The sequence below is a fragment of the Typha latifolia genome, chromosome 9 (genome assembly GCF_019914945.1).
Source record: "Typha latifolia isolate L0001 chromosome 9, TyphaL0001v2, whole genome shotgun sequence".
In the NCBI taxonomy this organism is placed as follows: Eukaryota; Viridiplantae; Streptophyta; class Magnoliopsida; order Poales; family Typhaceae; genus Typha; species Typha latifolia.
The window spans coordinates 11,410,575-11,434,119 of record NC_133094.1 but is presented as its reverse complement, the minus strand read 5'-3'; the positions used below and the strand labels follow the sequence as shown (position 1 = coordinate 11,434,119).

The 23,545-nt window shown below is 39.0% G+C and overlaps 3 protein-coding genes and 2 long non-coding RNA genes across 7 annotated transcripts; 2 read left to right on the top strand and 3 right to left on the bottom strand.

Moving 5' to 3' along the window:
* Positions 1 to 2,561: 2,561 nt before the first annotated feature.
* LOC140795588 (probable F-box protein At2g36090) lies at positions 2,562 to 3,789 on the top strand. The gene has a single exon (XM_073148260.1). It carries the CDS (start codon positions 2,619 to 2,621, stop codon positions 3,537 to 3,539), a length of 921 nt encoding a protein of 306 aa, XP_073004361.1. The 5' UTR covers positions 2,562 to 2,618; the 3' UTR covers positions 3,540 to 3,789.
* Positions 3,790 to 5,075: 1,286 nt separating this feature from the next.
* On the bottom strand, positions 5,076 to 6,887 carry LOC140794597 (small RNA-binding protein 11, chloroplastic-like). The gene is made up of 4 exons (XM_073146690.1): positions 6,669 to 6,887; positions 5,717 to 5,785; positions 5,526 to 5,632; positions 5,076 to 5,414 (listed from the first exon to the last, which is right to left on the bottom strand). The coding sequence occupies exons 1-4, from the start codon at positions 6,814 to 6,816 to the stop codon at positions 5,307 to 5,309; spliced, it is 432 nt and encodes a 143-aa protein (XP_073002791.1). The 5' UTR covers positions 6,817 to 6,887; the 3' UTR covers positions 5,076 to 5,306.
* LOC140794596 (putative pentatricopeptide repeat-containing protein At5g37570) lies at positions 6,823 to 12,003 on the top strand. 3 transcript variants are annotated; one of them, XM_073146688.1, is made up of 4 exons: positions 6,823 to 9,017; positions 9,282 to 9,358; positions 9,427 to 9,513; positions 10,869 to 11,453. In XM_073146688.1, the coding sequence occupies exon 1, from the start codon at positions 7,041 to 7,043 to the stop codon at positions 8,688 to 8,690; it is 1,650 nt and encodes a 549-aa protein (XP_073002789.1). In that variant the 5' UTR covers positions 6,823 to 7,040; the 3' UTR covers positions 8,691 to 9,017; positions 9,282 to 9,358; positions 9,427 to 9,513; positions 10,869 to 11,453. The 3 variants fall into 3 exon arrangements, with proteins under 3 accessions (XP_073002789.1, XP_073002790.1, XP_073002788.1); XM_073146689.1 differs by lacking the exons at positions 9,282 to 9,358; positions 10,869 to 11,453 and adding an exon at positions 11,556 to 12,003; XM_073146687.1 differs by lacking the exon at positions 9,282 to 9,358.
* Positions 12,004 to 14,510: 2,507 nt separating this feature from the next.
* On the bottom strand, positions 14,511 to 15,752 carry LOC140795293 (uncharacterized). Its single transcript, XR_012110282.1, has 2 exons — positions 15,682 to 15,752; positions 14,511 to 15,487 (listed from the first exon to the last, which is right to left on the bottom strand). It is a non-coding gene; the product is annotated as an uncharacterized lncRNA (long non-coding RNA).
* Positions 15,753 to 17,094: 1,342 nt separating this feature from the next.
* On the bottom strand, positions 17,095 to 19,495 carry LOC140795181 (uncharacterized). Its single transcript, XR_012110257.1, has 2 exons — positions 18,934 to 19,495; positions 17,095 to 18,832 (listed from the first exon to the last, which is right to left on the bottom strand). It is a non-coding gene; the product is annotated as an uncharacterized lncRNA (long non-coding RNA).
* Between the last annotated feature and the right edge of the window lie 4,050 nt (positions 19,496 to 23,545).

Genomic DNA, 23,545 nt, shown 5'->3' with positions numbered 1-23,545 from the left:
CTTTTTAGAGACACACTTGTCTGCTATCTTATTGCTCTTAACACTCAAACAAAAGCATTCAATTAACACTCTACTGATATTATTATAGTATCTTGCTATTACCACTACAAAAATTAGAAAACCATATGCAGAGAGAATAATTTGAATACCCATTAGTATAGATATAATTTGAAACTCAAAGTAGAAGAAAATTAGAGAAAGAAAGAATTGAAACAGAAGCATGAGCTACTGAAATGCCTACCTAGATTTAAAAGCTTGCTCAGCCTGATGTGTAAAGTGACAGAGACTAGTGGCAATAAAGCAACGGTTAATAATACAATTAAGCCATGCACCTAAAAAGAGCATATCATTACTCCTAAGCTATGCGAAAACTACACTTGCAGTGAGGATTAGTGAGCACATCAAGAGAAAGATCTCCTGTCTGCTAACAAGACAATGAATCATGTGAAGGGGGACTTTTTCCCAATTGCAATAGTAAAATGTTCTTGAAAACTAACCGGAGATCATCCATCATGCTCAAGAATTCCTCCTCTATCATATATGATAATGATAACATCACAAAATTTTGCATCCAACTCTTGTATGGTTCTTATTTTTAGCCTCGATGCCCCCTTATTATTTTTACTCGGTAGTAATAAAAAAATTTATTTATTTATTGAGAAAAGGCCTTAATCTTATATTTAGTACACCATTTTACCATTAATGATTCATAAGTTTGAGTAGAAACTAAGGTTTCAAAGGAGGAATGCATCAAATATCATTCTAGAGAGACGAGAAACAATTAAGACTAATACACATATTAAAACAAGTTTAACACATACAAAAGTACATAAAATACTTTTAATTGAAAGGAATATATGCAAATAAGAAAACAAGTATATCTATCTTTTTTATAATTGAATGTTGTTGGTATTTTAATAGCTAATCATTTTCAAGACGTATCTATATGAAAAAGCAAGTGTTTTAATGGATATACATACAAATATCAAATTTTGAGAAGCATACATTCACTTCTTACTTGGGGTCAGATTCGAGCTGTGCCGAAGATTTTGGGCTCAAATCTAGGCCCAACCCAGTTCATACTTAGGTCTAGCTCTTAACAAGATTAAAAGTCCAATCCAAGAAGAGAGTTGGACTATATTTAAATAACCCAAAATATCCAAAATATTATAATTATGTTATGAGTCAATCATGGAGATTCCTGCAGATAGGCAGGCCTACACAGGATATACACATTAATCCAAGATACATATATATTGGCACGTTTTGATGTATACTTGTATAATTGTATGTCCGTGTGGGATTACAAGTGGGAAAAAGATCTGAATACCTACTTGTTTGTATTGAATGCATTGCATAGCTGAATGGATGAAGCTTTCAATCCAAGATCAACCAATATATATCCATGTCAAGATATTATTGATAGCAATTAAGTTAAACGGTTCATAATATATGCGTATTTTTGGATTCGAATCCCTACAGTAGTATCGATTTATTCAGACACCCTCAAAATCTCAAAGCTTTTTTCAGGTAACAAGCTGAAAAAAGAGGGACACTAAGAGGATATTGTCCTAGTTAAAGAAGATATATATATATATATATATATATATATATATATATCTATCATGTGTTCTTATCTTTTTGGGCCTTAATCTGGCAGATGGCTTGGTCCTCTGTACATCTAACCACTGAAAGAGACTAGCTAACTATCCAAGTTCATCATGCAATTTTTAATATTAATTACAAACTTATTGGCACCAACTGGCGAAGTTGACATGCATCCGGCTACCTTATATTAATTTATGTGGTCAAAATCCATAATTAAAGTCCACTTGAGGAGAAGAAAGCTAGATTTATATATGACTCATATGTATACACTTTACTTGTTTATATATATATATATATATATATATATGACTTCGGGTATGAGTATGACCCCTAATTATTAAGTTCTAGAATTAGGGTAGTAAAGGACAATTTGTGGGCCAATATTATTGTCTTTATTCCATAATTAAAAAATAAAAAAAAAACTGACAGACCTTCTTTTCTTCTAATATGATGGATCTCATTCCCAGTGCATCCGAGATTCAAATCGGATATCGAACCCGTTAGAGATTGAGACTGAGAAATGGCATAATGGGACCAAAGATAAAGTTGGAATAAAGGCGAGGTTGTACTTCCGTTTGGTCAATCTTAGCTCTGTGCATTAATGGCTATGCAGCATTCCATTCCCTACTCGATTCAACGTTTTGAGCTCAAACATCATGTTGGGCTTGCTACTTTTCTTTAAATTCTACGGCAACTATTCCACTAACTGGTTTCTCTCGTACCAAATTTGACCAAATGTCCAAATTGCTGCTGAAATTTGACCAAATGTCCAAATCCAAATCTAAATCCAAATCAATCTCCGGCTAATTCCAGCGCAATATCAGCACGTACTAAACGTTTGTAATCATATCCCATCTAATCTAGGCGCAGTGGCATTTTCAGTAAATAAAACCCATAGACGTGGGCGTTAATGTAACTCCAAACGTTCTATAAAGCCTCACCTTTACCCCTCTCTTCTCCTCTCACCATTCGAAAATTTTCTTCCTAGCCTAGCCTTTCCCCGAGCTCCGATGGCGCACGGCAGCGGCGCCGCCACTTCATCGATGAGCACCACCATAGAGGACATCCACCCCGACGTTTTGAGGCGTGCTCTGAGGCTACTGGACGGGCCGGCCCTCGCGGCTGCCGGCTGCGCCACTTCCCACCTCCGGTCGCTGGCCACCGACCCCGCCCTTTGGCGCGAAATATGCCTGTCCACGTGGCCCTCTCTTGGCCATCCACGTCTCCTCTCCCTCTCCCACCGCGCCCTCTTCGCCGACGCGCACTCCTTCCCCCAATCCGAGTCCGCCACGTTGGACTCCGGGGTCCCGGTCCCCCTCCAGCTCATCTCCGCGGTCGACCTCTACCACGGGGGCAAGCCCGTCTTCTCCCGCGTCGTCGAGACCGACGCCTCCTCGCCGTGGTTCCTCGGCTCCCCCTTCCGGGTCGACGCCCTCGACCGGAAGGATCCGCCGCCGGCGCCGGTGACCTCCCCGGCGGAGCTGAGCCTGAGCTGGATCGTGATCGACCCCGCGCGGCGGCGCGCAGTCAACATCTCGAGCCGGAGCCCGGTCGCCGTGGAGCGGCACTGGTACACGGGCGAGACGCTGGTCCGGTTCGCGACGGCCATCTCGGGATTCGCGTTCGAGGCGGTGGTAACGTGCGGGGAGGAGGCGGGGCACGTGAGCGAGATCAGCCTGGGGGTGGAGGACGCCGACGGGATTACGGCGAGCGGGAGGGACAGTTTGGTAATCTTAGCGGCGGCGATGGAAGGCCGGAGGCGAAGGAGGGGGGAAGAAGAGGAGGTGAAGAGGGAGTACGAAGAATTCGTAAAGGGGAAGAGGTGGAGGAGGGAGAAGAAGGCGAGGGGGGAGTTTTTGGTGGACTTTTGCTGCACGGCGGTCGGCGCCGCCGCATTCGTGGCCTTCGTACTGATGGTGGCGTTCAGGTGACATCTTTGGACCGGGAGGAGGGGTAAAGTTGAAAATAATGGCTAACTACTACAGGGCAATATGGTAATTTACTGCGGAAAGGTTTTCTAATTGGATGTATGGATTGCTGACAAGTCTGCAATGACCTTTTTTTTTTTTTTTTTTCCTTTTCATTATATTTATATATGCATATCTTAATAAATCTTCATAAAACAATATTTGTAATTAGATGAATGAATGAAATATAATTTACACCCTTGGTGGGCCAAAATTTTGAGTATTCCTTTAGAAATTTTGTTTGTGTCCCTTAATCTCTTTATAGTTCTAACACACACACACACACACATATATATATATATATAACTACTTAACAAACATTAATTTTAATACAAATTAACCAGAATATATTTTTATTTTACATCAATTAATTTAAAAATTAAAATTTAAATGATTTTTTTTTCTGTCTTTTGTTTCTTTCATCTTAATTTTCTCACTTTCATATTTTTCAACATTGCAACCTTTTAACAAAGAGATAATACAAAAGATAAAATGATCAGAGGTTGTAAAAAAAGGGCCAAAAGTTGAACAATTTTAATAGAAAATAACTTTCACTATTAGTTTTGACGGAAAAACTACAACGGTAAATAATGACATAAATAAAAATTAAGGAAAACACTTTAGAATTTGGTTTAACTACATAGAGTAATATGTATTTTACCCCTAAATAAATACATATACTATCATGCTCTTTCTTATTCTCTCTCTCTCTCTCTCTCTCTCTCTCTCTCTCTCTATATATATATATATATTTCTATGTTTAAAAGTCACATAGAAGTGATTATAATATCTAGAAATGAAAGTAGTGGAAAGAATGTTTCAATATGAAGATATCAAAGAGTTAGAATTGTTAGCACCTACAACCCTACATGCACAACAAAAAGCAAGAAAGAAAATTCTTCCATGCTGGCTAATAGTATAGAATATAGATACAACTGCCACCCACTGTAAGGGGGTTCAGCAAAGCCATTAAGAAGACCACTGACTGAGTCAGCTTGTATTGTCTCCTACCTCTGTGACTGCTGACCAGCCAATCTGTTTCAGCTGAATCCGCCTGAGAGTGTTGAATACTTCAACCATTTCATGTCAGCGCACATCATTTACTATCACTCGTTGTCGTTTATGATGTGAGTTGAGAGCCGTGTAGAAAATTCTCCACTTAAAAAATCATCATCTATACCTAACTTTGCTTTCTAGTGTTTGAAAATGTTAAGCTGATAGGGGAATCCTACTACAGTTCAAGAGGAAAAAAAGAGCACATTTTTAATAGCACAGAGCATGTTTGAAAGAGAAATCCTAGCAAATGAAGGTAAAAAAACACACATAAAAAAGAGAGAGGAGGTACTAGTTACGATTATGTGCAGAAGCAGACACTGCTAATTGCTTCAGTAAGATCACTTGTACTTGTCATTGATCACGACGGTGAACTACACAGACGAACAAATATAGCCTGACACCGACAACCTCTTTATTCTAGAATCATAAAAGCAAATGCAGTAATTTTCTTTTAACAAAGAGCAGCAGCAGCAAGACTTGCATATATGAGGGGTAACTTTGAATTACATCAACTGAGAGAGATAAAAAGGAGTTCATTTATAATTCCGGAACATCAAAGTTTAGAAAGAAATTTTGGACTAAAAGTATGCTATGGAAAGTTTTTGATTTTTTTTTACCTAGTTCTAAGTAGGCTTAGTTCTTGGATTATACAGGAAAATAGTATCAACAAAAATATCAGTTACCATCAGCTGGCTCGGGTGGCCCTCTAGCAATTGGATGAGAATCATCAAAACGTGGCTTGGCTTTTGCATTATCAACATAAACTACTCTTCCATTTAAGATCTGCAGAAAAAAATTAAATTAGATACGCCTATTTAAAGCTTGATTAGAGGACAAATTGAAACCAATCCAAAGATGGACACAATCTAACATGCGACGGAGAAGTCTTCTTACCTTGCCATTCATTTCCGTGAGGGCTTTGTGGGCTTCATCTTCTGAGGCAAATGTTACAAATCCAAATCCTTTTGATCTAACAGAGACTTTATCCATGATAATTTTCGCTGAAGATAAATCATGCTTGTATAATTACCTTTATCCAACAACAGGAAGGAATAACAATCAATTTTTGGAACAAAGATGAATACCTTCAATCACTTGGCCAAACTGTGAGAAGGCTTCAGATAAGGCCTCCTCTGTTGTGTAGAATGAAAGCCCTGCATTTGGTTTGACATAGAGAAGGTATAAACCAAGGTGCTAACTATCTAGCTTCCAAAACAAAAGTAGGTATATGGCTAGTAAAAGCCTCTTGGACAATCCTCATCATGCATTTTAGTTCCAATGAGAAAAGACACAATGACGTTCTACCTTGTGCTTCAAAATTCAAATGCATTGAGCTTCATAAGTTCTCAAGGAATTCTACAATAGGAAGGCCTATAAATATTAGAAAGTCCAAAATAAAAATAACACATGGCATGTCACTTGCTTATCCATTGATTAGGATGTGTCGAAGACAAGAAACCTCATCCATAAAGGATTACATTTGTGTGATCAAAGCATTGCATCTCAACAGAGGGGAGGCAATTGGAGAGGAAAACTGAAAGATAAATTATCTAAATTGTGGATTTAAGTCTAACTAGAAGGCGTTTTCCTCTTCTGTGGTTGCTCAGTGTAAGGGATTTCATCTGAAAGTTTCAAGGATTGACAGAAGACATGATAGTATCTAATTTAATAAAGATAATGAATACCAGAAAAAGATCCAAATAACCGACCAAAGTAGTTGACACTAGCATTTGTTGCTGTTTTATACCCAACAAGTTAGTCATTACCTAAAGCCACGTTGAGAGATATAGATTTATTTTCAATTTCCAATTTCTATCAAACTAATCATATTTCTGACTTTAGTTAACATCAGCAAACTGTCGAACACCACGACTGCACCATTTCAATCCAAAACCAACAAATTCATCAGAACCAAAAGGAGAGTTTTTACTCCATTTCTTCGATAGATTGAAGTGAATAAGACAATCAAATACATAATTACCACTTCAAATACCAAATAGTACGATAACTAGAAAACAACCAGAAGAGCGTTTGCACCTCCGATGAAGAGCTTGTGCGCGACCCCTCTGGAGGAGACGAGCTGAGAGGGAAGAAGAAACCTAGGGTTCAATGGAGGTCGTGGGAGAAGGGAGAAGTGGTTGCTTCTTTCCGTGAAGAAGCGCGACACTACTCGGAGAACCGCCATAGGTAAGCTCTCGACTATGCTCTGTAGACTGTCTGTAGTGATTTCGATTAAATTTTTTGAAGTGATTTTGTCATTCCACAACCCACATTAAATCTTTATTGCGTTTCACTCCCTGTCATTTCATTATTTTTAATTCAAACCCTGAAATTTTAGTAAAATAGCAAAACCAAACTGGGCACATCTGCTGCTCCCGCCAATGCCTTTTCCCTCCTCTCCGCCCTTCTATGACCCACCTCCTTCGCCGTCAGTCTTCTCCCTCCGTCGCTGGTCTCCTCGCTTCCTGCCGCAGCCTTCGCGATCTGACCCAGATCCACGCCGTCATCATCCGCAAAGGTCTCGACCAACATCATCACCTCCTCGCCCGCTTCGTCTCCCTCTGCGATTCCTTCTCCTCCCCTTCCTACGCCGCCGCCGCCTTCGCTGTCGTATCCTCCCCATCCCTCCTCCTCTTCAACGCCGTCCTCTCCGCCCTCTCCCGCCACTCCACTCTCTTCTCTGCCGTCGCCCACTTCAACCTCCTTCGGCGCCGCTCTCCTCTGCCTCCGGACGCCTTTTCTTTCCCTTCCCTCCTCTCTGCTTGCTCTAAAGCTTCCGCCTTTGGCACCGGTGCGTCCGCCCATGCCGTTGCCCTCTGCTACGGCCTCGATAACGATCTGTTCGTCCGCACCGCCCTTGTCGACTTCTACTCCAAGTGCGGAAAAATATCTGCCGCCCGGGCTCTCTTTGACTCGATGGAGGTCAGAAATGAGGTGACTTGGACTGCGATTATAAGTGGGTACTTGACCTTTGGCGATTTGGCGTCTGCAAAGTACCTGTTTGATGAAATGCCAACCAAAAATGCGGTAACTTGGAACGTTATGATCGCTGGTTATGTGAAATTTAGGGATTTGATAAGTGCTCAGAGGTTGTTTGCTGAAATGCCTAACAGGGATGAGGTTTCATTTACGACGTTGATTGATGGGTTTGTAAAGGCTGGAGATATGGTGTCTGCAAGATCATTGTTTGAGGAATTGGAGGAGAGAGATTTGTTCATTTGGTCAGTGATGATCTCAGGTTATGTGCAGAATGGTCGACCTGGTGAGGCCTTGAGGATGTTCTTTGAGTTATATGAGCAGGGTATACAACCTGATGAGTATATTGTGGTGGGATTGATGTCGGCTTCCTCGCAGTTGGGTAGTCTTGAAATGGCTAAATGGGCTGATTCTTATGTTGCCCAGAGTTTGATTGATGTGAAGAATGCCCGCATTTTGGCTGGTCTTATAGATATGAATGCAAAGTGTGGCAACATTGAAAGGGCTGCAAGTTTGTTTGAGTCGATGCCAGATAAGGATGTCATTTCATACTGTTCCATGATGCAAGGGTATTGTCTTCATGGGTTGGGAGCTAAGGCCGTTGACCTTTTCTCGCGGATGCTGCAAGATGGGCTTTCACCCGATAATGTTGCATTCACAGTGGTTCTCACAGCATGTAGCCATGCTGGCCTAGTTGAAGAAGGGAAGAAGTACTTTGATTTGATGAGGAATGAGTATTTAATTGTTCCATCTGCAGACCATTATGCATGCATGGTGGATCTTCTTGGTCGGTCAGGGAGGTTAAATGAGGCATATGAGCTTGTAAAGTTAATGCCTGTTGAGCCTCATGCTGGAGCTTGGGGTGCATTATTAGGTGCATGCAGGCTGTATTGTGACATTGATCTTGGAAATGTTGTAGCAAATAAGCTCTTCCAAATAGAACCACAGAATGCAGGTAACTATGTCTCTTTATCAAATATTTATGCAGTTGCCAATAGATGGGCAGCTGTGTCAGAGCTGAGGACTATGATGAGAGAAAGTGGAGTCAGGAAGATACCTGGTTGTACTCGGATTTTGCCTTAAAAAAAGAGTATTCTTGGTACGATCCAGATAGACATGAAGAGCAGCTTCCTTAAAACCTTTCGATTGCTCAAATTTGAAAGTGTTAGATATGTAAGTTTCAAAGAAAGAAAGAGGTTTACCATCCGTATCTGATGTTGGAGCAGAAGGTGCAAAATTTGCTTCGGTGCTTCCACATTTCATAAGCTCAAATAGTAACTAAACGACCTGTATTTCCTTGGAAATGAACATACTCTGATGGTCCAGTAGTTAACTATATTGCTTGCAACATCCTGCCACGTTCTCGATTCCATCGTTTGATAAGCACATAAAATCAAGATTTATGCTCAGGTACCTTTTATTAATGCCTTATCACTTATCAGTATTTTGTGACAGAATTTTATTTCTTGTCTTACTGTAAGATTCTCCAAGTTTTAGATGCCTGCTTACAAGAACTTCTAACAACTAGCAGGCAAAAAAATATTAGTCATCTCATGTTTGTGGAAGGCCATTGGGAATATGATCTATCTGAGTGCTTCAACGTTCTTGTTTTAGTTTCCGTTCCAACTAATATATTCTTATTTCTTAATTTAGATTTCCTTGTTTTTCTTTCAGATAGTTGTCAAATCTTGGAAGAGCAAATAAATCAATATTTCCAGAATATCTAAAGCTCACTAATCTGGCACCTTACAGTTCTGATATTATTCCAATTGTCATGAAAGGATCAGAGCCCAAATTCTAACAATCTTTTTTTTTTCAGGATAAATATTTTCTGACAATACAATGATCAACCTTTCAAGATTAATTATAGCGAAATTTCTTCTGCAAAACAAGAGGAAATAATGAGGTAGTATTTTTTATTTATTTACAGAACATGTGATTAAAATCCTCTTGATTTAAGACCTGCAAAAAATATAATTTTTTATTAAGAAAAGTGGGCTGAGTGCAGTTATATTCCGCAAAAATTATAAGTTGTTATAGCTTTCAGTTCATTCATGTTTGGATCTCGATATTTGTTGGTATAGCTTTCAGGCCATGAAAAAACTATAAAAGCTGCAAAAGTGTGCAGTAAGTTTCTTGGTATCGCCCCTTTCTGTAGTTTAAGGCTTTAAGAATTGAAGCACATGCTTTTGTATACTATACTTTTATTACTATACCATATTTGATTTTTAAATTCTCTCTCTCTGCAAATCCATGTGCATAAGGTGCATTGCATGTGCATGTATTCTCTCATTTTGTGGATAACTTGCATGGTGTCTACTTGTCTGGTCATTTGAGGGATGCAGCATTTGATACTAGAAATAATGCTTGTCTGATGCTAAACCCACTCTGGAGATCTAGGCTGTGAAAATGGTAATAATGACACTATTACACGTGTTGTAAAACTCTTCAGAATCTCTATGTTGTTTCTGCTGGAAAAGAGAAGTTTCTTTGCCATATACCTATTAAGGAATCTTTACAGCTTATCTAATCTAAAAAAGTATGATCTATCTGCTTTCACATATTATCTTTTGAATAATGTATCTGTAGTAGGTTGCTTGCTTACTTCCTTTTTTCCATCTTTTCTGTGGAAAGCAGACCATATTATCATCTCAAATGGTTTAAAAGGAAACATGATAGGTAGTGGATTAAATGAAGTTGATAGCATCTGTCGATGGCAACTAATACATTTTGTAGATTAAAGATTAACACTACCCAGATATCGGTGAAATACCAAGCACACAAATAACCAAAAGAACAAGAGGAAAAGCAAACAAAAGTAATCTGCTTATGTTTCTTTAATGTATTCTAACACTGTCAACATGAAGATCACACTTTTTTGGGTCAGTTTGGCTGTACTTTCTTTTGAAATGATAATACTTACCCAGTATCTCCAGCTAGATAGTAACTGTGGGAGTTAAAGTTGAAATTTTATTTGCAGTCCATTAGAACTCTGTTTGAGGTGAGACTTTTATTGGTGTTTGATTATGACATTCTGTGGTCGCTCTTGGAGTTGCTAGATTTTTTTTTTCTCGTCTTAAAATTATTGGATAGAATAGTTGTGAACCTTGTTAAATCCAGTAACCTAGTTTTCTAAAGCTTTATCACTACATCATAAGGCCTGATGTAATAGCTGAACAATCAGATTTCTACCATTATTTATTTATTTATTTGCATTTATTAGTACTTTTATCCATCTTCACATTGTTCTTCTCATAACAGAAGAGAGCGGTCTGGACTCATTTATGCACCTCTGGAATTTTCCGTTCAACTGGAAATTATGCTCACTGGATAGGCATCATGTACATATCGAATACATGGATAGCTGACTCATTTGTTTTGCCTCCTGGATTTCCAGTCAACAGGAATTACACTCATTTGATAGGCAGCATGTACCTTTAAATTTCAAATGATTGGCTTCATGGTTAGCTGATTCATTTGTTTTGAGATGAGGTTTCTTCTTCACATGGAACTGATTAGCCAAAATCTATAATAGTTAGTGAATGTCACTGCTATAGATCTCTCTCAACGTGTAGGCTTCACACTCTGTACCTTTCCATCGTGTTCTAACTCTGTATGCAAAGACTGCATCAGTTGCTGTTGTTTTATCTGGGCAGTCTCCAAGTAATAACTTGCTTGTCTGCAGTCATACTTGGAATGTGTGCAAGGTAAACTTGCAATAACAAAAACAAGCTGTTATCCCAACTATTTTAGTGGCTTACACCAGGTGAACATGATGTAATCAAAATTCTTTATGTTGTACTCCAAAGGGGAACCTGAATAAAAGGGAATGATGTTTTTGTGCAATGATCGTTTTTCAATTTTTCGCAGAAATTAAGCATGGTTGTGTCAGCATGTTATTTCCTTGTTGATTTCCTTTATGGTCTCAATATTTTTTTTCTTTTTCAGGACAAAGTTTGCTGGATAATTCAGCTTTGCGATAGTTACTCAAGTCTCTCCAGAAACTGTGCTTTATTTGTAGCCTTTTGGTATGATGGCCTTAGAGTTCACCTTCCTTTCAAGAAATTGAATAGTAGGTGAGAAAATCAATTTCACTGCATATAAAGGTTCTTGTGTTCTTGACCGTGCGCAATCTGTTTCTTCCTGTCTGTCTCAATTTTGACTTTATACATGCCTTGAAGGCTTCTGAGCCTTACAAGAGTAGCCCATGACAACATGATTCAGCCAGAGATGGTTACTGAAGTGTTTAGATTCTTCTAAAGAAACTACTGTGCCAATATTGGGAAGTGTTCTGTTTCTTTTCTTCTTTTTATTATATGTAGAACAGCAAGAATGCATATTATGTGCATTGCATTGGACTGTGAGTCAATAGAATTAATACAGTAAATGTTCTTTATTTCCTTCTCAGCTGGCACCTCTTCAAGCTAAATGTTATCATATTCGTTTGTAGTCTCGTTTCAATGCAAGGATTTTGTTTTTATTCTATGATGAATTGAATAGTGATGCAGATTGGGATTGGAAGCACACCTAGAAGGTGGACGATGTTTGCATATCTCCATTTCATCTGCATTAAGGTTATCCAAACAGGTTAGATATTACTTTATTCAGACTGTTGAGAGAGAAAAAGTGGTGATAACTTTCTCCATACCATGCTCAAAGGTATTATTTAATCTGACAGCTTCTTAATGCCTAATTCTAGATGATTAAATTATTTGCAGGAACAATTGAAAAAAAAGGTGAGACAATCTTTACTGTCATTAATTAGAGTGGGCTTGGGGTTGACAATAATTAAGACTTGTTAATTAGTGAGCTGCTCCTTGGCTTCTGTGCCATGTAGTCATGCACACACGTGCATGTTGCATGCCCCTCCATGTCTTTTAACATAAAACTTAATGTAGCACGAACCAATTCATTTTTATAATACCTTCTCCCATGAAAGGAAATAAATTATATAATGTTTCAAGCATCATTCAGTCATGTCCTGCTACTTGTTGATGAAAAAAAGTCTTTGCTAATCATGTACTCTAAATCTTTTATTAATGCTCTAATTGCAGCTCTAATTAAATCATACCACTGTAATCTACTGCCTATGGTACGTGTGACACACACCCCCTCAAAAAAAAAAAAAAAAAAAAAAAAAAAAAAAGGAAAGAAAGAGAATAAGCAAAAAAATTCAAGGTAGAATTAAAACCTACAAAAGAAAGAAAGATGAAGAGTTTTGAAGTACACATGTTGGACTCTTAGACCCTTTGACTCTATGAGTTTATCTTAATGTTTCCACCATGAATCCACTACCTTAGTAGCAGAAGAAACCAACATAAGGTATCTGATTTCTATGCATATGCTACCACTAAAGGGTGGTTTTACTTCTGTTAGAATATCCCATCTCTTTCATGTCAATATTTACTTGTCGTTACCTAAACGCAACGACAAACTTTGGCAGTTATAAAGTTATAAATTAGCATGCAAAGAGTTTATTAATATTTCACAAGAAGAAGTCTTTTTCTTCTTTTTTTTAATAGAATTATTAATCTTCTTCCATATATGAGTTAAACAATTAGGTAAACTTATGCTCAAAATGTGTATATACATCGCTCCAGTGACCAATCGAACTAATGAGTTCTGTCATTGTTTAACCTAATACACAAACTTTTCTTTTCTTTTTTTATTTAAAGCCCAAATTATACGCGCGAGTATATAGCACTCCAATGACCTAACATCTACACAAGAGAATCAAACCAATGAGCCATGTCATAAAATAGTAGGATATGGTAACTAGACTACAACCATTAACCTAACATACAAACTTTTATAATTAGCAAATTATTCTAATCAATGCCATTAACCTTTCTTTCAAATCACTTTCTTCTTTTTAAAAAAAATATTAAATTAATCTCCCAAGATCTCTCCATTAGCCTGCCAAAACATAAAGATTGGTCACATGGGCATGGCTCCCAATACCAACTAATTACAATTATAAATAGTCCACTATTTAACCATATCCTGCAATTAAGTTTACCTAGTGCTTAAGTAATGAGGACAGCTAGTCCAGAGTCAAATGTACTTGTATATGTAGTCGAGCTCAAGCCTTGATCCATGTCTGCATGTAATGTTATATATAAGGGATCATGGTGGATGATGGAAGAAATTCAATTTTTTTTTAAAGTAGGTAAACCATCTAGGCCTCTAGTGCAATAACATTGACTCAGGAATCCTTATAGCTTCCATTATATAAGGGGGGGGTTATTAATGCCCCCTTAAATGTAACCAAAATGGTACTCCATTCTTAAATGACAACACTGGCCTCTGCTTTTCTTGTTAATTTATTTATCCACTGTCTCTAATATACGAAGAAAAAGTTATAAATGTATAACACCCTATATTTTGAGTATATTAGAGATAAAGTAATCTCTTTTTATTATTTACAATTTTTTTTTAATGTTGAGATTGCAATCAAACAAGTGGCATTGATGTATGGTTACGGCTTACATTAAAGAGCCATTTTACTTGAAGTAATGAATCTTTTAAGAGCCATTCATTAAGATAAGCCAGAGCTACTACTACATTCAATTCCATTTACTTTGTTAGCTACGATGCCTTTGAAGCTACTGTAACAATAACTTCCATTGAAGGGAGGAACATTAAAAGTGGTGAAATTAATTGAGAAGTGGTCAAATGATGGACTGTATCAAAAGGTAGATATACGAAGATAATGCCAAGTTACTGCACGCTTCTCTCAATTTTCCCTTCAAGATAATTGTATTAATAATCTCTAAAGGTCTTAATTAGCACTCCTCTTCCACCCATAAGCAACTCTCTCCCTTCTTCTACTTCTACTACTACTATAAGCCAAAATTTGAAGATAAGAATAGCAAAATATGACAGAGAGAAGAGAGAGAAGAATTTAAAGTAATTGTTGTGTTGTATTAAAGAAAACTTATTGACCTCTTTGTCTCTCTCCAATACTCTCTATATATAATAGCATTGGAGCTTCACCATCTCATCACCCACCAGCAATAGCTACATGCATGTTTGCATTACAACACTAGCACTTTTATTACAATTTGTTTTCTTTTGTTGGAGCTGAGCATCTGTGGCTACCCTGAATGTTCTAAAGCTTTAGCTTTTCCTTCTCCATCTTCATCTCCACCTCAAGGTAATTCATCTTCTCTTCAATTCAAATGTGTGTGTATATATATATATATATCAAAGCATTTGATATGTTGCTCATTTGAGTAGTATTTTTGTTCCAAAAGAATATTAAGGTAGCAGAATGAGCCGCAACAACAGAAGGTTTCCGAAGCTGGACCTCAGGCTCAACCTCTCTCCGCCGACGAGGGGAGACTCAACAAGAAGGATGTTTTACGGCGACGATTCATCCCCGACTGGGTCTTTCTCATCGTCACCGAGCTCATGCTTGTCATCGGAGAATGAGCACGGTCTACGGTGCTCCAACAGCCCTGAGGCAACGTCGATGGTCCTCGCCGGCTGCCCGCGATGCCTCATGTATGTCATGCTCCCTGAGGAGGATCCCAGATGCCCCAAGTGCAAGAGCACCGTCCTCCTCGACTTCCTTCATAACAACAACAACAACGGCAGCAAGAAGAACAGGAAGAGCTAGAATTACATACATATACATATAGTTTGCCTGCTAGTGTCAGCACTCACCTGCTTCCTTTTCATATCATAGGATAATTAGTAGTTCTAGTTTCAATCGATTCAAGGTTTTGATCTCTTTTCTTTTCTTTTCTTCTACTTTGTAGCTTGTTTTCCCTTCTCTCTCTCTCTCTCTCTCTCTCCAGTTGTAGCTCCGGCTCTTTTTTCCTCAAGGCAATGGAAATATTCAACCCTGAGCTGTTTCTCACCATCATGATCAAGCTCTGAAATTTTGGTTTCAGAATAGATGTAGTCAGATAAAGAGTAATAATATTTATATCAAAATTCCAAGAAGGCAACTCTAGTTTAACATTCAAGAGCTAAGTATTCCTCCAATGATCATGGTGAAGGGCATCCTTTTCAGTTCAAGAAATGAAAGAAACATCATGCATAATTCTGATAAGGGTTTCTATTATACTTCCTGGTATGGGAGCATGATAGATAGATGTAGGGCAGGAGAATTAAGTTAGGGATATTGAGAGAGGGAATGACTTGTAGAATTGAAGTAGAAATAAACAAATCAATTCAATGCGTGAGTAATTGAGACAGTTGAGAATAATGGCAGCATTGCGTCACATGATAAATACCCATTTATTGACCTCTCTGTACTTTGCCTTCGAGATCATATGATGCAACAATAATGAAATTACTTCTTGCCAGGCCACTCAATACCGCCATTGCTCCATTTAAGCTTTTCATTAAATAGCCTCTATCTCACTTTACATCAAAGTCTTTATCAGTATAGGTTGTCAAATAAATGTTAGGACTCAGAATGTTACAACTCAGGGCCCCATTAGTAGTACTATTAGTGCAGTAAGCATAATATATAAATATGCAAGTTAAATAAGAGCTTTTTCTGTTGTACCTCACGCTCTAAGATTATGGCATGTTGCTCTGTCTTTGGGGCATCATTGGTCCCCAATCATCCAAGTTCTCTGCCCAGTTCTCAGCTTCCTCTGCCAATTTCACTAGCCACTTTGTTTCAGTACTTGTTTGCTTACCAAACAAAGAGCATACGAATCTATTGAGCAATACATAGATTGAAAGTTTACAGAATACAGGTGTAACAGAAGAACTACTTACCCAAGGGTGAGTAATGAAAGTTGAAAGAGCTTCCTATATATTACTCTTTTCCTCAGATATATTGAATGATGATCAAATTAAATGGCAAATGTTTCAGATAAGACCATAAAAGAAGATGATGCATGACAGCAGAAGATCGCAACAATTGTCTCAGCAGAATTTAGAGTGTGTTTTAAGCATTCAATAAACAGAAACACCAAATAGACTATGTTCCAAATACGTGCACTTTGAGGTCATCTTTTTGAATTTCTCGACATCTTATCCACAACAAATTGGAAGTTATTTGACATGCACAGATCTTGATAAACTAGTTACGACGATAATAAGAATTAAAATATGATATCTTGAAAAGTGTAGCTGATCAAGCTCATCAGTCCTCAAAAGTCATCACAAAAAGCCTCTACATGACATGTCAATCAGCAAGCAATCTCAAGGTGCCTATCTATTGACAGAAGATACAGCTAAAATATCCCCGTGGCTGTTCTAACCTAGTAGAGCAAGAAGGTATAAGGAAAAATCTTCATACTTTTGATGAGACATACATGATAATTATCAAATTTTGCGCCTACAAACATGTGCACATTGTTAATCACCTAAACTTAGTCCCATAGTATGTTAAAGATTAAAAGCCCATAACACAAATCAAAGGAGCTCCTTGCAGGGGAAAATGCCAAAGATTGTTTGCAGTTGTACAGCATATAACATGAATCACCAGCATCTAATTGGCTAATCATAAAAACATGCAATATGAATAAGCTTTACAAAAGCTTACATCACTGAAAGTGGGAAAAAATTATTTCATCATCATATATGAATTTTCTTTTCAGTTTTCATTCTATAAGTTGTAACTTCTTGTCTCAAGCATGTCATTCGTTTAACAATGCCACAACATACATACAGCAATTACACATGATACCCTTTCGTCTCACAAAGCCACTTGAAATACTACTTGTGCTGCTCTCTACATACATGACCTTATCATTTTCAGATAAGGTGTCAGCATCTATTAGCCAGGATAATATAGTATATTTTGCTTCTAATGATATAACTTTGTGGTGGCCAATTTTCTCTTTCTGATGGACAATGAGACTGCATCCATGTTTTCTTTTTTTCTTCTTTTCTTTATTTAAAACTCTACAACCAGCTTGCTTCCATTTAGTTGTTAATGGAATTTTTCAGCAACAGACTTTTCCATGTCAGCAGCATTTTCTCCTATAGAGGACAATTCAGATCTTGGGTTCTTGTTTGTTTGGCTTTTCTCAACATATTCACTTGCTGGCTGTTTGTGTGCATTCAACTTTTGGCACTTTGATTGCTTAGTGTTAGCTTTCTTCTATTGCATTTCATCTGATAGAGGAGTGCTCCTTCCCATTTTGTCAACTGCAGCAGAAGTTGCTAAATTTTGCTTATCCTTCTTTATCATCCTACTTCTTGCATGTTCAATAGATCTAGAGTGTCATCATCAGTCACCATTTCCAAAACTAATTCATCATCTATAGGATTGTGCTTTCCATCTATTCGTGTCGGTCACCTGAATACAGTATTTCATTGCATTCTGTACAGCACTCTGCCTCCCATTAATTCGCAAAGACCTCCTGACTTCAGAAAAACTCTGATCATGTTTTGTGCCAGTTGAAGGTTGGCCTTTGTCTGTAATCAAATGGCTGCTTGAAACCATCTGCCTGGTTTTTGCTTTTGTAACCATGTTCAATGGTGCGACAGCTTGATTCGTCCCTGGCTCGGACGCTTCGCCTGCCTTCTGCGACAACTGCTCCCCATTAGTGTTATCCTGCTTTGTTTTATGAGATTTTCCAAATGGCGGAGAAGGTCACGCAATCTCTGCCACTGCAGAAGTTCTTATCATGGCGACATCTACATTATTTCTTCTGCTAATGGGGTTCTCTTGATTAGAACTAAGAGTAACAACCTTAGATTCTGGCAATTCAGATACAATCCAGGGACTTCCCTTGTGCTTGGAGGCATCATGTAGAAAGGTCTCAAATTGCTCTCGGAAGTGAGTAGTAAGCAACACCAGCAGGAGATGGACATGATCATGAGACCCAGGTTGAATATCCACATTCCAACCAAATAAATTCAAAAGTCTCACTAGATACTGCGGTGGGTGTCCCAAAGAAAATGGAGCTGCACTGCAGTAGATAGTAGTTGCTGACGGCGAAGAATAATCGTTGCTAATTGGTGCCCCTGCCTTCGATTTCTCTGCTTTGCCTGTCAAATTAACACTCTTTTCTGGCATCCAATCTGGATCATCCGATTCCTTCAGTAACCTTTTACTCATCCTACTTTCCGAATTCGAGACATTGACGGGATATCAGTTCGTCTATTATGAGAAAATTCTGAAGGCATCACAAGGGTGCAAGGATTACCCACCCCAACCGTATTATCCCGCAAGTTTAGAACCAAGAAAGAATCATTCTTACGACCATTATCCGATTCCAGAGGAGGCATCGCCAAATCTTCAATTAACACTGCCAAGAAAAGAAGAAATAAAACCTCTTCCCCTCGATACCGGATTTAATTACGTGATAAACAAATAAAAAAAAATTCGATCTAAAACATGAAATCTTACGATAAAAAAATTCGTCTGCTTCAAGTCACCGCTCAAACTCTTGTCGCCGTCATCCCTCTCGCCGGCCCTGAGGAACGTCGAAGAAGAGGAACCGGCAACCTCAATGACCCCGGACTTGAGGATGATCTTGAGGCGGTCGAGGCGGGGGGGGCTTCATCCTCCCCGGAGAGGGTGGTGAGCTACTTGAGAAGGGGAACCGGCGGATGGCCTCGTGCCGGGTTTGGACGAGGTCATCGATGTCTGCTCGTCGGAGAGGATCTCAGGGGGTTTCTTCGAGGTCGGGGTCTTAGAGATGTTAGTATTTGGATTCGAGGAGGAAGAGGGAGGTGGAGGAGTCGGATTTAGAGAGTTCGCGGCGGTGCTCTTCTAAATACAAACTAGCAGCCACTTTTAAGTCAAAGACTAATGTTTAAAGATTAAAAAACTGAGAAAAAGTAGGATTAGGATTGGTGGGCTGAACTATAAATATAAAGGAGAGGGTCAGTACAAATAAAGATATATTTAATTACTCAATAGAAATAGAGAGATAGAATGAGGACCGCTAATAATGTTCAAGCTAAGTGCGTTCTGTTTGGGTGATGAATGTTGATTATGAGATGCATCTCATTCATATTCATGGTCTCATTTATGTCTCTCGTCAGCATCCTTCTCGTCTTACTGTCGACGAACGCTACGCTACGCTCTTACTAAGAAGAACGTAGACGCGCTAGCTTCAGCTCATCCAAGTCGGCATCGCCCCCTCCGACGTGAATGGCGGCAACCTTCCGGGCCTTGGGACAGGTGGTGCCATGCACTACGTCTGGGAGTTCAACCTCCGCGAGTTCGATATTCGCTGCCAACTCCATTAAACCCGACATTCGTATTTATTGGCGTCGCAAGGCATCAACCTCGAACAACTCCATTACTACGGAATCTATTCGCTGGATCACCTTCCATAGCGTTTATGACTTTTGGATAATGGCAAACTTCCTGATAAATTCGTCGAATTTCATGCAGTTGGTCTTCTTCTTCGGCTAAGCTATCGGATTTACGATGTGAAGGATATTATTCAATATTGCGATAGAATCCACGGTGGATTAGTACATCTTGAGAAGATTATAGGTCTGAGAGAAATTTTTTTTTACCAGACATAAATCGCTTGACCAGCATTTTGGTGGACTCTATGGAGTGCAAGTGTACTAGAAATTAAATCTTTAGTTAGAGTCTAGTTAGTGTTATCTTAGTTGACTCTGTATGTTTATTTCTGAAGATGTCTGTGTTATCATCAGTATAGTCTAGTTATAGTGTTATATTTTATTTTCAGTCTATATTGTCATATAATTATTTGAGTATTTGGACTTGGTAATCAAGAGTACCATGTATGCGTGCACAAGTATGTACTTCTGATATTCTTAAATTTTACTTCTCGAGTATATAATGGGAGTGAAATATTAATTTACTAACAGCAGTTTCGTTGAAGCCGACTATGACTTCTCTGACTTCGAGTTAGATTCCGAGTCGGATTCAAATTAATGCACAATCCACAGAGCAAATAGAGTTCATCTGATCCGCTCGGTCGTCCACGCGGAGGAGCGGTACACCCTCATCAAGGCCAACGTCGACGAACTCCGACTCCTCCAAGTGGGCATCACCCTCACCGACGCCCAGGGCCGCTCCCTGACCTCGGCACCGGCGGAGCCGAGCGGTACGTGTGGGAAATCAACATCGGGGGCTTCGATCTCCGGTACCACACCCACAACCCGGAGTCGATCGGACTATTGCGGTACCAAGTGATCGATTTTGAGCTGCGGCTAGATGAACTCGGTAAAGTTCGGCCAGATGTTGATGAAGTCGGGGCTGCTCTGCAACACCTCTGTCAAATGGGTGACCTTCCACAGCACCTACGACTTCGCCTATCTCATCAAGATTTTGATCGGAGGGCACGGGTATCTCCCCGACGACATCGGAAGTTTCATGAACCACGTCGACTTCTACTTCGGAGCGCCGGACATCTACGACATGAAGCACGTGATGAGGCGCTGCGACGGGTTGCACGGCGGGCTCGAGAAGATGGCGAGCTTTTATTAAACGTCCGACGGGTGGCCGGGCTGTCTCACCAGGCGGGTTCCGACGCCTCCTCTCCAATCAGGTGTTCACAAAGCTGAGGTCGATGTACTTCGCCATTGGAGGTGTTGACGCGCATGCTGGTGTAATCTTTGGTTTACAAGTCAACTAGTTCACCGTGATCCAATCCAATCCAATCCAATCCAATCCATGTTTGCTTGTATTCAATCTGTAGATAAGCATATTGTCGTCTGATAGTTTTTGTCTTAAATCGATGAAATCTTGGTGATTAGTTGTTCATCGTTTTCCATCTATATTTATCTCTTCTCGAGTACCTTGTGCAGAGGTATTAATGTTCTTTTATCTGGTCTAGTTTTACCTCAGAATTAATAGTCAACACTAATACCAATTTATCTGGGTTATTAAAGTAGAGAAAGTCAAAGACTAACTGGTTGGTTCCTACTAAATCTAATTTAATTAACTGAATGGTGTTTGTTAAAATGCTTAGCAGACTAAGGAGCAAATCTTGCATTCTGAAATATGATTTCTAATCTAAGTCCGGCATCAGCAACTAAAATAACTTTGTCTAAAGTTTTAAAGAGGTTAGTTGATGTATTTAACTAAGGCCACAAATAAGAAGTATTTAGTACAAAGAGAAGCCGGTAAGGAGCAAATAGATTACAAACCAACTCTAGTAGAGTTGTTAAGTATCTTTCTTATGACCAATAAGATTATGAGTTTGATTCCAACTCCAAATAATATTATGGAAAAATTATTTGATAGTTTTAGTGGCTTGGTTTGATTAAATTGATAACTCGACAGTGCGGTTAGCTTGGAGAACATAATCTCGACTCCAATTCCAAATAATATTATGAAGAAATTGTTTGATAGTTTTAGTAGTTTGGTTTGATTTGGTTGATGACTCGACAGTGCGGTTGGTTTAGAAAAGCAGACAGCGGCGAATGGTTTGAAACAATTATTTGGTGACTTGAAGGCTAGACTAGGCAGCTAAAAAGCTTGGTGAAACCTAAGTGCCTCTATATCTAGGGATGATTGACTCTTTTTTCAGCGCATATCTAACATTGAGACGCTCGTTGCAACAAAAAAAAGCGCACATGAATTTAATTCTCTCCGTTATTTTATTTCTGTCTAAATTTGTTTATCTTTTCAAGTTCCGGGATCTACACGCTATATGAATTATGATTTATGATCGATCGATCGCATTCACTGCGCCGAGTCACAGGTCAGGTTATCGCACTATCCCGTACCCAAAATACTCTTCGCAGATCAAGTGCGTAGCCTCAAACAGCAAACTACACGGAGAAACCAACCGTAAGGAGACACGCCATCGATCACATTGGGGAACTATGAACCGTACGAAACAGCTGATCCATAATCACCTGCAGACTAGCTAGCTGTCGGTCTGTCTCTCCAAAGTTGAAAGAGAATCAAGAGGTAACAAGAAAACTACCCAAATTAGGTAATATATAGAGTTAAATATTCTTTGCCTTTAATATTCATCCAAAAATTATTTAAGAACACCAAGCCCTTTTATTTAGCTTTTGGATACAAAATCACTTGAAAGTTTGATTACTATATTGTTCTGATTAATCGAGATTCGTACTAAATATCAAAAGATTATTTAATGTTTTATCATATATTAGTTTTTTTTTTAATAATTTAAGAGTCTATAAGCTAAATAGATAGATTATTTCAGAATAATTAAATTAAACAACTAAGGATAAGCTCTAGTCTTAATATATTTAACCCGATATTTATGTGAGAGTTCGAAATCTAAATAGACAATTAGGCATCTCTAATTTTTTTTTATTTGTAATAATTTTCTCTGAAAATAGGTATTTCTTATAGTATGAGTTGGGTAGTTGTTTGGTAAGTAACTCGGGTGTCTACATGTCGATAACTCACCAACAAAATCCACACGCTACGAACATGTGAACCGTAAACTGTGTACATTTTAACTCTCTCTCTCTCTCTCCTCCTCCATTACCACTCTGAAGTCTGAACTCCACCTCCAAGCCCATCAATGGCGCTACCAAACTTCTCCTCTCTCCTTCTCCTCCTACTCCTCCTCTTCCTCCTCTCTTCCACCCACAATGTAGCAGAAGAAACCACCTTCGAGCTAATCCCCAACTCCATGGAGCAATGGCCCACCACCTCTGCCATCTACTCTTACCCATTTGCTCCCGAATCCGACGGAGAAGACGAGATTGACGACTATGGTCTTGGAGACGAGGCGAAGAACGGCAGAAGGTCCCTCTTTTGGCGACGGGTTCACTACTACATCTCCTACAGCGCCCTCTCGGCTAATCGAATCCCTTGTCCTCCTCGTTCGGGTCGGTCGTACTATACCCACAATTGCTACAGAGCCAGAGGACCAGTTCATCCTTATTCGAGAGGTTGCTCTTCTATTACCCGTTGCAGGAGGTGATTCAATGGTACTCCGGTTCTGGTTCTGTGTCTCTTTCTGCTGTTATTGAGAGTTTAAGGGGTCAAAAGCTTTTGTTTGCTATGGATTATATATATATATATGTGTGTGTGTGTGTGTGTG

Coding starts and splice junctions, on each gene's coding strand:
- LOC140795588 (XM_073148260.1), top strand. CDS start 2,619: ATGGCGCACGGCAGCGGCGCCGCCACTTCATCGATGAGCACCACCATA.
- LOC140794597 (XM_073146690.1), bottom strand. CDS start 6,816: ATGGCGGTTCTCCGAGTAGTGTCGCGCTTCTTCACGGAAAGAAGCAAC. Junction 5,786..6,668: donor GCACAAGCTCTTCATCGGAG/GTGCAAACGCTC, acceptor AACCAAATGCAG/GGCTTTCATTCTACACAACA. Junction 5,415..5,525: donor TCACGGAAATGAATGGCAAG/GTAAGAAGACTT, acceptor TTTTTTCTGCAG/ATCTTAAATGGAAGAGTAGT.
- LOC140794596 (XM_073146689.1), top strand. CDS start 7,041: ATGACCCACCTCCTTCGCCGTCAGTCTTCTCCCTCCGTCGCTGGTCTC.